Source organism: Phascolarctos cinereus, unplaced genomic scaffold, assembly GCF_003287225.1.
Source record: "Phascolarctos cinereus isolate Bilbo 61053 unplaced genomic scaffold, phaCin_HiC Scaffold_726;HRSCAF=1367, whole genome shotgun sequence".
Classification (NCBI taxonomy): Eukaryota; Metazoa; Chordata; class Mammalia; order Diprotodontia; family Phascolarctidae; genus Phascolarctos; species Phascolarctos cinereus.
This window is the reverse complement of record NW_027556098.1, coordinates 373451748-373466482: the sequence shown is the minus strand read 5'-3', so window position 1 is coordinate 373466482 and position 14735 is coordinate 373451748. Positions and strand designations below refer to the sequence as shown.

Below are 14735 nucleotides of genomic sequence, written 5' to 3'. Positions count from 1 at the left end.
GCGCAGGGAGCTGGGGGGCCGCGCAGGGGCTGACGGCCGCCGCCGCTGCCCTGCCTCCGTCTCGGGGAGGGCGGGGGTGTTTGTGCGAAGCCTGGGGAGGCCCGGCCCGGCTGCGCCTGCCCCTCCGCACCTCCCACCGCATCCCCCTCGGCCCCGGCTCGGGGAGGGCCCTCTGAGGCAGGGGCCGGGAGAGCCCACGAGACCCCAGGCCACGGGCTGCCGGGGGCTCGGGGCCGAGCGCGCCACCCCGTCCCCCGCCCTCGCCGCGGAGGCTGAAGGGGAGGCTCCGCCCCCAGCCGCCCTCCGGGCCCGCCCATTGGTCCCGAGCGCCTCTGACTCACGGGGCGGGGCAGGAAGGAAACCCCTCCCGAGCGCCGCGCGGCCGCCGCCTACTCCGCCTCGTCCTGCTCCTGCTCTGCTCCAGCTCCTGCCGCTGCTGCTGTTGCTGCTCCTGGTCCTCCGTCCGTTCGTCCGTCAGTCCCTCCGTCTGTCCAGCCCGGCCCAGCCCGCGCAGCCCCAGAGCAGCTCTGCTGTCCCCGCCCTCGCGCGTCCCCCCAGCCCGGCCCGGCCACAGCATGAGCGGCCTCCGGGTTTACAGCACCTCAGTCACCGGTTCCCGGGAGGTGAGCGAGGAAAGAAAGAGGGGGTGGAGCGGGGAAAGAAAGAGGGGGCGGAGCGGGGCCGCTTGTCGCGGGCTGCTGCTGCGGGACCCCGGAGTCCGGTGAGCCTCCCCCGCCTTTCCTCCCGCAGCCGGGGCGCTGCCCGCCGGCCGCGGGGCCGGGCCTCCTCAGGGGGCGGGGCTGGGGGCTCCGGCTCAGAGCTGACCCCACCCCTGCTCTGGTTCCCCTTCCCTCCGACACCCCGCTTCCCAGCTTGCCCGGGGAGTATGCCCCACCCCGGCGGTGCCTCCAGATGTTGGCTGGCATGGACTCCCCCTGCCCCATCGTCCCGAGCCCCCGCCCCGCATCCCAGGTTCTCATTACTCTCGGACCCGCACATGCACACGTCTACCGCGGGTGTCCCCTGACTGTCCTCTCCCGCTGTTGCTTCTCTTTCTCCCCCAGCTACAATGCCCCCGGTTCAGTGCCCCCACCATCCTTCCCCTCTTGGCTCCCCTAGATCAAATCCCAGCAGAGTGAGGTGACCCGCATCCTGGATGGGAAGCGGATCCAGTACGAACTGGTGGATATCTCCCAGGACAACGCCCTACGGGAGGAGATGAGGAACCTGGCTGGGGACCCCAAGGCCATCCCACCCCAAATATGCAACGGGAACAAATACTGTGGGGTAAGGGACTCCAGGGCGGGCTGTAGGGGTTGTGGAGACAGGCAGGACCCCGAAAACCCGGCGCTCAGGGTGCCCTTTCTTCCCTAGGACTATGAGCTCTTCGTGGAGGCTGTGGAACAGGACACCCTGCAGGAGTTCCTGAAGCTGGACTGACCCCCCACCCCATAGACTGACCAACATTCCCTCTCCCCACTTAACTTCCTCTCCCAGCCATGAAGGACCCTGGGACCAATTTCTATACCTGTACTGTATATGAGGGTTCCAGTTCCTAATCCCATCTCCCCCTCCCTGACTCTGCGCCTACCTGTCCCGTATTCCTCCCCTGACCCTGGATCCTCTGCCTTTCATGGGTATAACTCACCGTCTTCCCCCTTTCTCATTCCTCGACCTCTGCCATTCCCTTCCCTTTAGGCTACATTCCATGCCCGTCAGTCTTAGAAAGTGTCGGAAGTATCTGTGTCCTTCCCCTCCCCCTCATTCCTCAGTCTGCAGGGGATCTCCGGGGAGGGATCCTCCCTCCTGCTGCTACCCCTCCCAAAGGCGGCCAGGTGATAGGCCGACTGTGAGGCGCAGTGCCCTGTTGGTGACCCGCCACAGGTACTGTCCTTCAGTGGTCTCTGTTCCTGAGGAGCAATTAAAGTTCCAGTTGGCTTGGAGCCGGTTTGTGATTGGTCCTTTGGGGTGGCCAGGGGAAAGGTCAGTGAGGGTCAGTGGCCTCTGTCTTGCTTTTTCTATCCTTCCTTTGGCTCCTTCAGCACCGACATTTGGGGGTGAGGAGTATTTACATCCCTGTGCCGTGCATCGTGTGTTTGTGGTGGGCTCACACACCATTCTGTGTATGGCATGGACCTGTACACGGACCTGCTTTTCGGTCTAGGTGCACACGGGCAGGTGTCTGGGGGACTCTTCTTGACCAGCTGGGCAATGGAAGCTGTAGTCCTTGATTCACCCCAGTTTAAGGTGTGAGCTATTGGGGAGTATCCTAGGAGGCTGTGCCCCCCAAGCAAGTTGAGTCTGCATCTGCTGCAGCCAGTGGACTACACCTTCCAGCTTACTCTTTGGCCCTGCTTCTCCTTGGCTAGCCAAGGTCTGATCTGATCTCTTGGGCAGATGAGGAAAGAGAAGTGAATCCTGCAGAGTAGACAAAGGCCTGCCCCACCCTCACCCAGCTGTGGGCTCTCTGCTCTTCTCCCCTCCCCCCAGCCCAGCTGCGGTCCTAACCTCACCATAGGAAGCTAGCTTCAGGTAGGTAGGGGCCTGCTTTGGAGCAAAGAGAATGCACAGATCAAGCCTTTCAGAGTCCCCAAAGTGGATGGGGAAATGTGTTTTATTAGAGACTGGGAGCTGGGTGTGGAGTCCTGGGGGGCCGAAGAAGCAGGATGGCATTGGGCACCAGCCCACAGGCCTGCAGTGTCTTTGAATCATCTGTGTACACGGTGGGTGGGAAGACAGTGAAGATTTCAAATGTGGCTGGGTCCATGTCCCTGAAGTGAGAGGGATCACGTTAGAGACCGCAGGGGCATTGTTCACTTGGACATCAGGGACAGTAAGACTGCCAATGGAGGGGAGGGGACACTTGGCCTAGGAGTAAAAAAGACCCGTGCTCAGGTCGTGGCTCTGCCATTAACTCAGTCTGGGCAAGTTACTTCCCTCGTTGCCTCACCTTCCCCATCTGTAAGGAGGGATGGGGGGGAGGGACATGATCAATCACAAAGGTCACTTGCAGTTCTGGAATGTTCTTAAGAGCCCGAGAAGGGACAGCCAAGCAGGGTGTGTGAGTGGCTGGAGAATTGGGAGCAAAGTGATGGGGATGGGAGGCACTGACCTGGCCTGGGCAAGGTACTGTCTGACCTCCCCAATGGTGTCTGCAGGCGACAGGGGCAGCACGAATGTTTGCTCCCCATCCTCAGACTTGATCCGTAGAGTGGCGGTGGGAACCTCCAGGGAGGACTGCCTCAGCCTGGGGCCCCAGCCCCATCAGCCTGGGGGCTGTGGCCCCCCTCACCCTGGGGCCCAGGGCTGCAGGTGCATGGGACTGGTCCCAACAGCCTCTCCCTCCCCCACCCAGCCCACCTTGGGGATCCTGTAAGGGTAAATTCAACACCCCACCCCCACCCCATCGCCAGCCCTGCCCTGCCCCCATCTCCCCCTCCCAGGATTCTCACCTCTCAGTCTCCACCAAGATCTCCTGGGGCCCTGAGCAGCCCTTTGAGGCAAGGAAGCAAAACCTTGGCCCTGAGGCTGTAGTCCTCCCTCCCCACCCTTCTTCTAAGGACTGAGCCCTGCCTAATGTCACACGCGCGCGCGCGCGCACACACACACACACACACACACACACACACACACACACACGAATGTGCACGACTAGGGATGGGGTGAGGAATGCTGGCAGGAGACAGCCCGTGTTCTCATGGAATCCACAGGCTGAAAGGAAGGAGCCCCACAGGGAGCCCCAAATCTGAGGGGGAAACAGGACCCATTCCTCACGATAGACAAGGTAAAGAAGAAGACGTGGTGCTGACTAATGGTAACGTGGAGGGGGAAGGGCTGACGCTGCCCAGCTCAGGGAACACTCGGGGAGGTGGTGCTGCCCCACAGGATGCCGACTTCACCCCGCGGCTACTGTCTGGTTCTCTAGTCTTCTGGGGCCAGAGAAACTGTTCTATGGAGTGTCCATCTCTGCCTACCAGGGCCCCCCTCCCACCAAGGGATCCAAAGTGAGAGCAGCCATGTATTCTCCCCTCCTGTCCCGGGAATTGTTCTATGGGATAATGATACCGTCCTCCCTGTTGGACAGGGGAGCTCGAAGGCTCGCCCAAGCCGGGTGGGGTGGGTTCCAGGCCCCCTTGCTGCGGGGCACCACTGCCAGGGGGCGGCTGATGCTCACCTCCAGCGTTTCCCGGATGGGTTCCCGGACTTCAATCACCTCCCCGTGGCGGATCACAAATTTAGGAAGCTTTTTCAGAAACCGCTCTTTGGTGATTGTGGAAGTTTGGGAGGAGTTCCCCATGAAAGGAAAGGGGTTGTTGGTTGCTGTCAGAGGGATGCAGTTTAGAAATGGCACCTGTCCTGGGCCCTCCACAGTTCAACATTTTCATCATTGATTTAGATGAAGGTCTAGAGCTAGACCAAATGCTTATCAAATTTACAGAAAGGGAGAGCTAACAAGGCAGATGAGCGTCACTGAGATCCAGTGATGGGCTGAATCAAATGAGCGGGGATCAGTTTCAAGGCCTGCACTTAAAGTAAAACCAGCTTTGCACAGGATGGGTTGAGGTGGATTGGAAAGGCAGCAGATGGGTCACATGGACAAGATAGGGGCTGGGGAAAACAGTGGCCAGGCAGCTCCACACCAGCCGACGTGGCGGCATTAATAGAGGCAGAGCATCCTTTCCAAGGGAAGGGCCTCAAGCAGACCACGTGGGGATGCTCGAACGCTCTGGGCACATTTTAGAAAGGATGAGAAGAAGGGGACAGGGACAAAACACTAATGCCATATAAAGGCCAGTTCACACAATTGGAGATGTTTGATCTAGAGAAGACTGAGGAGGATATGATGGATGCCTTCAACTATCTGGAACACTGTCATGTGGAGACCCCCCTAACAACGAGAGGTGCTCTAAAGTGGAATGGAATAAATGGGCAGCCTCTGGCAGGGCGTCAGGCCTCTCGTCTGTCAGGGATGCGTGTCCAGATCGGTTTGGCCTCAATGCCTTCCAAGATCTCCATCGATGCCAACATTCTGTGAAGCATTTTCCAGCAGGGTAGGGAGCTCCCCCCACCACCTGGCTTCTCCCTTCCCAGCCAGAGGCTCACCTGACTGGTCATTCAGCTTCTTGGTCTCCTTAGAATTCATTCTTCCTATCACATACCCGGGGCCTGAGAAGACCTCAGGAAGTTGCTTCTCCTGGTAGACCACATTGCGCAGGTCTGTCACCTGGGGAGGCAAGGAGGATGTTGGGAAGGACTGAGCATCTGCACAGATTCCATTACACTCCCTCAGCAGGTGGAGATGTGGCTGGTGGCCCACTTCTTCTGGCCCAAGTCCAACACCCTTTCCACTCTGCCGTGAGAGCTGCCTTCCCTGAGGTTACCCCTCTCCAACATACTGCTGTCATAGCTGCCCCTCTCCTGCTCTGGCCCATGCCTGTGCCCTTCCTCTGGCTCAGGAGGGAAGGTCACAGTCATGAGCAGTGACTTGGGGCCCGGCTCTCAGTATCTCTGTTCCTAACGTGCAGATGATAATCCTGACACACAATGAGAGGCTAGAGGGAAAGCTCACTGGGAACAGTCAAGGGGGAGGCCTGCCATTTCTTTGCCTTTGTTGTTCAGTTGTGTCCGTCTCTTCCTGACCCCGTGAACTGTCGTGCACTGATCTGCCCGTGAGGTTTTCTTGGCAAAGACACTGAAGCAGTTGGCCGTTTCCTTCTCCAGTGGATTAAGGCAAACAGAGGCTGTGACTTATCCAGGGTCACAAAGCTGGTGCTGGATTTGAACTCGGGTCTTCCTGACTCCAGGCCTGGTGTTCTATCCCCTGAGCCACCTAGCTGCCTCTTGTTATTTCCTTGCTTTAGGTATTCTCTATGTCCTTGACTAAACTGTAATCTCGAAGAGGACAAGAGCTGTGGGAAGTTTAATCTAAAATCCCTGTCTCCCCTGGTACCCAAATACTGGGCTTTGCACACCATGGACTGCCTCATAAATGCCATCCTCGTGCTTTTTCTGGCATGGAATGAACTTCTCTCCTTATTCCCCACCTCACTCTACCAGCTAAAATTCCCCTGGCGGCCTGCCTGGGGCTGCCTATGCTGTAAAGCTTTCCCTGATCCCCAGCCCCTCTCATATCCCCGTAGCTCTGAGCCTGGCTCTCTTCTCCAAATTCATCTTCTTCAATGTCTTCCCCTCCACCAGACTGCCTGTAAGCTCCATAAGAGCACGTTGGCCAGTGCTGAGCCAAGGGCAGGTGTTTAATAAAGGCTCGTTCGAAAGGATTGTTACCAACTGCTTAAGTTCTCTGGACTCTGGAAATCATTCTACCTCAAAGCGAGAAGGGATCTCAGAGGTCATCTGGCCTGACCCCCTCAATTTACTGAAAAGAAACGACCCTAGAGAGGAAGTGGCCTGCCCCTTTTGGGGTCACACAGGCAGGACTCAAAGCCAGGGCCTCTGATTCCCACTCCAGGGCTCTGTCTCTTCTGCCTTGCTGTCTTCTGATTTGTGAGTTTCACTAAATGACAAAGTTCTTCCCCAGTAGGCTGTAAGTTTCACGAGGGCAGGGACATCTGCGTACCTAGCTCAGGACATGGGAAGTCTCCATAAAGACTAAATTAAACTGAAGCAAATCAACTCCTTGCTGTGGCCATCCCTCTGTACGACCAGCAGAGGGCTCTCACTGCCTGTTCAACTGAGGACCTCTCCCCCCAGCCCCGTCCCCTGCCCTCATGCTGGTTCCCATTAGTTTTGTGCTCTTAGCTAGGATGAGGTCTCACTCCCTCTCCACCAGACACAACCATGCTCCAGATTCTCCTCTTCCAGGGAGTCTTCCCAACTAGCTTGTTCACGGCATCCTTTCCTCCTCGCCCCATTCCCATCCTCTGACTCCCCATTTCATGTAGAAAAACCTTTCCTTGCCTTTTTGTGTCCTGGATGCATGTTGTGTCTTCATCCTAAGGACAGTAGTCTCCTGGGACACAGGCCGACCTCCCCAAGGACAAGGATTGTCTACGATGCCGGGGCTGGGAAACCTGCAGCCTCCTCAAGCCGCCCTCTGACTGAATCCAAACCTCACTGCTTGAGGACCTAGAGGCCCCATGGGGCCTTGAGGCTGCAGGTTCACCAGCCCTGGTGCCCCATCAGATTAGGGCTCCCTGAAGTCCGGTCCTGCCTTCCCCTCTCTGGTGGAAGTTTTTAGAGGCTTGGGGCCATGTGCTTCTAACTTCCCAATCATTGAAGCCAAGCTATAGAATGAGCTTGGGGAGACTTCAATGGCTCTTTCTCAGGCCAGACAGCTCCTTACCTGGAAAGGGACTCCACTGGGGTAAATTTTCTTCAGCTCTGAAGGGAAGAAGCCATCTAAGATGTCCTGGATGCATTGCTGCAGGGGAGATGGGCAGAAGTAGAAGGCTGGGTGGGGAAATGATCTCTACTGCATCAGACAAGGCCAATTCCCTCCCACCTCCACCCCTACCCCATATTCCTTGCTAAGCTGATCAGCACCTAGGAATCCACAGCCCTGACCCTGATGCGGCTTCCCCTCCAGGTCACTCCCACATGTGAGAACATCTCTGCCTTGGTACAGCCTGAGCCCTGCATTTTCGGGCTATAATGGGTGTTTTGAGAGGATGTCCAGGCCCTGAGCCCTCACAGGACCAGGACTGCCTTGGCGTGTAGCAGATGGTCACTGTCATCAGGGCAGATAGAGGAGTCACCCATCAGCCAGACTTTAAGACAGAGGCCACACTGAGTACTAGTAGGGAAAAGGCACATCTGGTAGCCCTGGGAAGGTGCGTCACCTCCACCCCCTACCCTCAATCTTCACTTGTCTGGGGCATGAGCAATCCCAGTGAATAGCCACTTACTCATCTCGTCAGGGAGATGAGGTCCCCTCCTTCATACTCCGAGGACCTGTGATTTCCCACCTCTCCTCCCCATGTTAGGAAGGGATTTCCAGAAGCTGTTGTGGCCAGACAGACTCAACCCAGGGAACCCAAGAGTTTGGTGAGGGCCCTCTCAGCCCTGAGTGGAGCTGCTTCTTGAAGGATAGACAGTCACATCCTCTATCCCCTGGCCTCTATGTAAAACCTTTAGCCCTTTCCAGTGACTCAAACATTTTGTCTCCTTGAAAATAGCATGGTGTGCTTGGCATGGCAGGTGATTATCTCATATATTACACATATCTACACACCTCTGCTCTGTGTGCCCAAAGGGAAATGTCCCAGTGGCCCTCACAACCAACACCCCCTGCATCCCCTTCCCTGTGTGACTTTACTTAGGCCCTTCCCAATGCCCACCATGCGCTCTTTCCCTCTCTTTGCCTGGTGACTTCTTTCCCAACCTTTCAAGCCCAGCCCAAATGCTGCCCCCTCCAGGAAGGCTGCCCTGATCCCCTCCCACCCCCCAAGCCCCATTCCCAGTCAATAAGGAACTTCTCCTTTAACCTTGGGCAGCACATGGAATGGATTATTGTGTATCACAGTCATCTACATTTAAATTTCATCACTGGACTGTGGATTTCATAAAGACAGGGACCATCTCATGTGAACTTTTGTCTCCCTCGCCATCCCCTCTACCCCCCTCACCTGCCCCCAGGTCAGCATAGGGCTTCACACAGAGTCTGCACGACCATTCCAGAACCTCACCGTTAGCATGTCACAGCTTCAAGGGCCACTCAAGGCTATCGTGTCCAGCCCAGAAAAGGACAGTGACATGCCCACGGTCACACTGAAAATCAGTGATAGGCACAGGACTAGCATCCAGGGCCTCTGGGTTCTCCCTCCCTGTCTCCTGCCCACTGGGGCTCCTTACCTGTGTGGAGACATCTGAGAAGGGGCGGAAGGGCCCGTTGAACATGATGATCCCATTCTGATATAACGTCAGGGGCACTGGCTCTGGGGTCTTGAGCATCGCCATGCTGGATGAGGTGTGTACCAAGGACTGCCCCTCCCCGGCCAGCAGGCTCAGATCTCGGAGGTTCTCCAGCAGCTCATCACAGTCCACCGTGGGAGCAGGCACCGTGGATTCTCCTGATAACCGAGGCGTCTGTGAGGGGCAATGACCCTCTGCAAAGTACGCTACTTATTTTTCATGTGTCTGACTACCAGTGGGAATGGGGCCATGAGATAAACAGTGGTGCTCCTTTCCAGAATAAGGGCAGTAGAGCATGGGAAAGAGCCATGTCACAGACCTCCCAATTCCTAGGGCTCCTGGCACCCTGGAACGTCACCTGATCCATGCCCTTGAATCTAAGATCACTGTTATAATAACAACAGTAACTCCCCTTTCCGTTTTATGATCACAAGGCACTTGGACATACATTCAAGAACCACTACCCAGCGTGAAGCAAGGGAAAGAATAATGGAGAAGGAAATTAGGAAATGGGGGTCAACCTGCAAGCTAGGACGTGTCCTAGTGGCGAGACCCGGGACAAGCCACTTCATCTTCCTAAGGATCAGTTTCCCCTCCCATCAAATGGGAATGACAATATGTGCACCTCCTACCTCCCAGGGGTGCCGTGAGGAAAGCATTTTGTAAACTTAGAGAGTTTCCAAGTGCTGTTCCTCCCAAGTCCTAGTCCAATGCCTCATACTATCCTGGAGGTAAAATATAAAGAAAAAGGATGACCAGAAAAAAAAGGCCTGGAGACTATAGTTCAAGAATCACACATAAAAACTGCTCCGATCTAATAAAGCCAGAGGGCAAAGTAAAAATGAGGAAAACATCCCCTGATCACCTCCTGAAAGAAACCACAAAAGAATTGTTATAGCTGAGATCCAGAGCCAATCTACATCAGAGAAAAAGCTTTCAAGAAGGCACAAGGAGTTCAAGTAGCCAGGAATCATATCCATGATCAGCTTCTACTAGAAGTGAGAAGAAATCTTGGAATACAGTATTGCAAAAGGCAAGTGGCATAGGTTTACAACTAAGAGTAATCTATCTTAAAAAGCTGAGGATGATCCTATGGGGCAGAGGGGGGGGGAGGGGGGAAGTATCTTTAATGAAACAGAGAACTTTCAAGCATATCTGAGGAAAAGACTAGAACTGGGAGAAATTTGAAAATACAAGAGAAACCTGGAAAATCAAGATTTTATGAGCAACCGGAAGAGACCTTATGATGATTCAGTGCTAATATTCTCGTAAGGAAAAGAAATCAATATCCTCTCAGAATCTGAATGTCTTCAAAGGGTATTGAGGGAGTTAAAAGCTAAAAAGCAGAACACCTGGGGGGCAAGGGAGAGAAAAGGAAGGGAGGGTAAAAGACATAATGTTATGTAGAAAGAAGGAAGAAGGGAAGAGGAACTTGTTATTATCATTGAAGTATGTGAAAAAAATAGAGTATGAAAATATAGGGGAAGGCGGGTGGGGAGGGCAGGAATTCAGATGAACTTCACTGTTATCTGAACCAAAGAATGGCAGAATACACACACACACACACACACACACACACACACACACACAGAGTTTGTTGTAGAACCATATCAAGCAAAACAGAGAAATAAATAGGGATGGCAGTAGGAGGGGGAGGTTAAGAGAAGATACTATGGGGGGGGGGGAACACTCAAAAGCAAAACAAACTTCCTGATCCTGAAATGAGGTGGGAAGGGGAGACTGAAAGGGGAAAAATGACATAAATTGAAGGGTTGTCTATCAACGGAGGAAGCACTGAACAGATTCGCAGCATCTGAAAATGATGGACTATTACTGTGCTGTACTAAATGATGAGAGAGATAGTTTCAGAGAATGCTGGGAAATATGAGCTGATGGAGGAGCCAAGATGGCAAAGGAGAAAGAAGCTGAGTCTACCACCCCTCCAAATACAGCTATAAAATGCACCAGACCGAATCCTGATAGAGAAGTCCAGAAAAAAAAGTCACAGTGAGTCTTTTGTCCCCCCAGGTCAGCATAGGCAGACAGAGAGGCCTGCAGGTACCGGGGGCAGGAGCATGAGGCCCCCAGGGTCCTCCAGCACCCAGGGAGAGGCTACACCCAAGCACCAAGAGAAGATCCCAGACCCACTGGCACAGGGTTCTGGATCACAGGTCCAGAGCAGAGTGAGAAAGGGCCCTGTGCACAGTGGGGCCACAGCGGAGCTGCCAGGTGGGGTTGAGAAGCCAACAGCAGCAGCAGCAGCAGCAGCAGCAGCAGCAGCAGCAGCAGCATGGCTCAGCCCCCAAGGCTCAGAGCAGAACATCATGTTTAGTATCTAGGCCAGCCTCCCAAATAACCAAAGCAGGAAACCCAGACCAAAGGGGAAGCTTAAAATTCTGACACTTTAAACCCACAGATCTTTCCAAACTGTAAAAGCAGCACCTCCTCTTGCTGAGACCCAGAGCCGAGTCAGGAACTTGCAGAGCTCAGATCGGGACAGCAATCAGACTTTGCCCTGGCTCAGACCTCTGTGGGAAGCAACAAAAGCTTGCGGGTCCCCAGGCTGTCTCTGAGATCCTGCACTAACGCCACGCTCAGCAGCCCAGGAAAGCAGCAGCAGCACAGCCCAGGCCTTCCCTCCAGAAGTGACACAGAGCCCAGTCCTGACACTGAGCCCCAAGTCAGGAAGGAGGCTAGAAGAATGAGCAAGCAAACCAACCAACAAACAAGCTAGTTTGAGTGACTGCAAGCTACTGTGGCAGTAGGGACACTCAAGACGCAAACACAGAAGAAAAGAACGGCTCCAAAATATCCACAAGAGAAAAACACAGCTTGGGAGGTTAAAAAACAAAAAACCTGTTTTTATAAATGGAATAAGAATGCCCGAGGAAAAAACTGCTAAAGAAGTGAAAGCTATGGAAGGAAGAATTAGAAAAGGAATTAACTGCTGGGCAGAAGAGGTTCAAGACTCTACCCAAGCAACAAATTCCCTGAAAACTTGAACGGATCAAATAGAAGGCAACAAGAAATGTTAAAACAAAATCAAAAGGCTGAAGAAAATGTAAAGTGTTTCATAGCAAAAACAACTGACCTGGAAAACAGATCAAAAGAAAAATCGTTGGACTTTCTACACCATGACTCAAAAAAAAAAAAAAGAAAGGGAGGGGGAGGGGCCAGCTGGGTGGCACAGTGGATAAAGCACCGGCCCTGAAGTCAGGAGGACCTGAGTTCAAATTCAACCTCAGACCAAACACTTGACGCTTACTAGCTGTGTGACCCTGGGCAAGTCACTTAACCCCAATTGCCTTTAAAAAAAGAGAGAGCCTGGACATGCCATTTTAAGAAATTGTAAAAATTGCCCAGGTCTCTTAGAACCAGAGGACAAAGTGCAAATAGAAAGAATCTACCAGTTACCTTCTGAATGAAACCTCCTAGGAACATCATAGCCAAAAACTGGAGCTTCCAGATTAAAAAAAAAAAATTCTGTAAGCAGACAGAAAGAATTCCAGTACCAAGAAACCACAATTAGGATCACACATAATTTAGCAGCCGCCACTATAAAGCAGCAGAGAGCCTGAAATATGATATTCCAGAAGGGAAAGGAGATGGACTTCAGCCAAAACTAACTTACCCAGCAACATACAGAATATATAATCCTAAAAGAGAAAAAAATGGCTCTTTAATAAAGAGCTTCTAAGTAGTCGTGATTGAAAGATGAGAGCTGCAAAGAAACTTTGAAGGTTACACATAGGAGTAAAGAGAAGCCTAAAAAGGCAACGTGAATGAAAAATTAGAAAGGACAAACTGCTTTCATTTAAATATGGGGAGAGGACGCATGTGCTGTCATGGGGGTGTACAGAGGGAGGCAAATTAGACAAGGTTTGGGGCGTGGTTTTTTTATGTCTTGATGGTCTTAAGAAAACATTGAATATTTCTAGCAGCTCTTTCTGTGGTGGTAAAGAATTAGAAATTGAGGGGATGCCCATCGATCAGGGAATGGCTGAACAAGTTGTGGCATATGAATGTAACGGAATACTATTGTTCCATAAGAAATGACAAGCAGGCAGATTTCAGAAAAACCTGGAAAGAATGACAGGAACTGATGCTGAGTGAAGTGAGCAGAGCCAGGAGAACATTGTACACAGTAACAGCAGTCTGCGATGACCAGCTTTGTTAGACTTAGCTCTTCTCAGCAACGCAAGGATCTAAGACAACTCCCAAAGATTCATGGTGGAAAACACTACCCACATTCAAAGAAAGAACTTTGGGGCCTGAATGCAGATGGAAGCATACTTTCTCTCTCTCTCCTGGTTATTTCTTTCTCATGGTTTTTCCCTTTTGTTCTGATTCTTCTTTCGTGACATGAGTAATGTAGAAATATGTTTAATATGATTGTACATGTATAGCCTATATCAGATGGCATGCTGTCTTGGGGATGGGGAAGGGGAAGGAGGGGGAAAATTTAGAACTCAAAATCTTATAAAAATGAATGTTGAAAACTAAAAATAAATAAGTAAATTTAATAAAAAGAAAAGATTGGAAAGAAAGAGGAAGAAGAGGGAAGGGAATGGAAGGTAAGGGACAATTTTCTCACTAACCAGGGTGCACAAGCAGACATCTATGTAAACAAGGAAAGGGAGGCACGAGGAGTGGCTGACCCTGGAACCTCATTCTCATCTGAACTGGTTTAAAGAAGGAAGAATAGGAAGTCAGGAGGACCTGAGTTCAAATCCGGCCTCAGACCAAACACTTGACACTCATTAGCTGTGTGACCCTGGGCAAGTCACTTAACCCCAATTGCCTTTAAAAAAATTAAAAAATAAAAAAGGAAGAATACACAGGCACATATGAACATGCACACATCTACTTCACTCGAGAGGAAAACAGGAGAGAAAGGGGAAAGCTGGGGTACATAGATTAAGAGGAAGATGAGTCCTAAGCAAAACAAACTCCAAGGATATACAGAAATATTGATAGCTCTTTCTCAAGTGGCAACTGATGGGAATCCGAGGGAGTGCCCATAAACTGGGGATGGCCAACCAAACTGTTACATATGGTTGGAAAACGACTGTGCTGAACCTTATCAGCAGAATGGCCACCAGAACTGCAGAGCATTAAGGACGACACCAGGCACCCGCCTCCAAGGACTCGGAATTCAGAGACACCTCTCTGTTCGGATCCAGCCAGCACGCACGTCTGTTTTGAGTGACCGTAAATGGCTGTACCACGTTCTGTTTTTCTCCTGTTCTCAGATGAGGAGATAGAGAGTTGGAGGGAGCAGGGAAGGACGTTGGAGGGCGGGAGGGAGAGAGGCAAGGCCACATGTGTGGAGGTTGATTGGGCGGTTGGTTTCCCTCTATTTTTAATCTGGAGTGGAAGATAACAAAAGGGAGGCAGGTAACAAAAATGGTGTTTAAAAAAAAAAGAAGAAGGCCGTTAAAACTTATTCAAACGCACAGAAGAGCACACAAGGAGGCTCAGAAGGAAGCAAAAACAGGACAATTTTGAAAGTGAGCTATGAATGTATTATATCTTTTTTAAAAAAAGAGCAAGCAGTATGAAATGCAGATTCAAGGCTTTCCATACAATCTTCTCTGTGTATTTTGATATGTAGATGGAAATGTTTTGGGGTTTTTTTTTGCTTTCAGTTCAGAATAAAAAAAGTTTTTTAAAAAAACCCCAACCCTTCTGAGGTTCCACCTCAAAGCCATTTGATTGGCAAAGATGACCAAAAAAGGAAACAGCTGTCAAGGCAGCTCTGAGAGGACAAGCACACAAAGGCGCTGTCATGGAACTGTGAGACGGTCTAAATGTTCTGGAATGCAATTTGGAATTATACTCAAAAAATACTTCAACTATGCATA

General features: G+C 52.0%; 2 protein-coding genes across 11 annotated transcripts in view; one reads left to right on the top strand and one right to left on the bottom strand.

Annotated features, from left to right (window-relative positions):
• The first annotated feature begins 357 nt into the window (after nucleotides 1-357).
• Nucleotides 358-1943, top strand: SH3BGRL3 (SH3 domain binding glutamate rich protein like 3). Of its 2 annotated transcripts, XM_020983195.2 has the most exons (3): nucleotides 474-623; nucleotides 1120-1287; nucleotides 1375-1943. In XM_020983195.2, the coding sequence occupies exons 1-3, from the start codon at nucleotides 576-578 to the stop codon at nucleotides 1438-1440; spliced, it is 282 nt and encodes a 93-aa protein (XP_020838854.1). In that variant the 5' UTR covers nucleotides 474-575; the 3' UTR covers nucleotides 1441-1943. The 2 variants fall into 2 exon arrangements, with proteins under 2 accessions (XP_078001700.1, XP_020838854.1); XM_078145574.1 differs by lacking the exon at nucleotides 1375-1943 and having other exon boundaries at nucleotides 358-623; nucleotides 1120-1374.
• A 636-nt stretch (nucleotides 1944-2579) lies between these two features.
• Nucleotides 2580-14735, bottom strand: part of UBXN11 (UBX domain protein 11) — a 32550-nt gene continuing 20394 nt past the window's right edge. For all 9 annotated transcript variants that reach the window (XM_078145571.1, XM_078145572.1, XM_020983188.2 and 6 more), the window contains 7 exons: nucleotides 8812-9029; nucleotides 7304-7381; nucleotides 5104-5224; nucleotides 4175-4320; nucleotides 3453-3493; nucleotides 3113-3247; nucleotides 2580-2771 (listed from right to left, as the gene is read on the bottom strand). In XM_078145571.1, coding sequence (XP_078001697.1) covers nucleotides 2618-2771; nucleotides 3113-3247; nucleotides 3453-3493; nucleotides 4175-4320; nucleotides 5104-5224; nucleotides 7304-7381; nucleotides 8812-9029 — 893 coding nt within the window. In that variant the 3' untranslated portion in view covers nucleotides 2580-2617. The remainder of the gene's footprint in view (nucleotides 2772-3112; nucleotides 3248-3452; nucleotides 3494-4174; nucleotides 4321-5103; nucleotides 5225-7303; nucleotides 7382-8811; nucleotides 9030-14735) is intronic.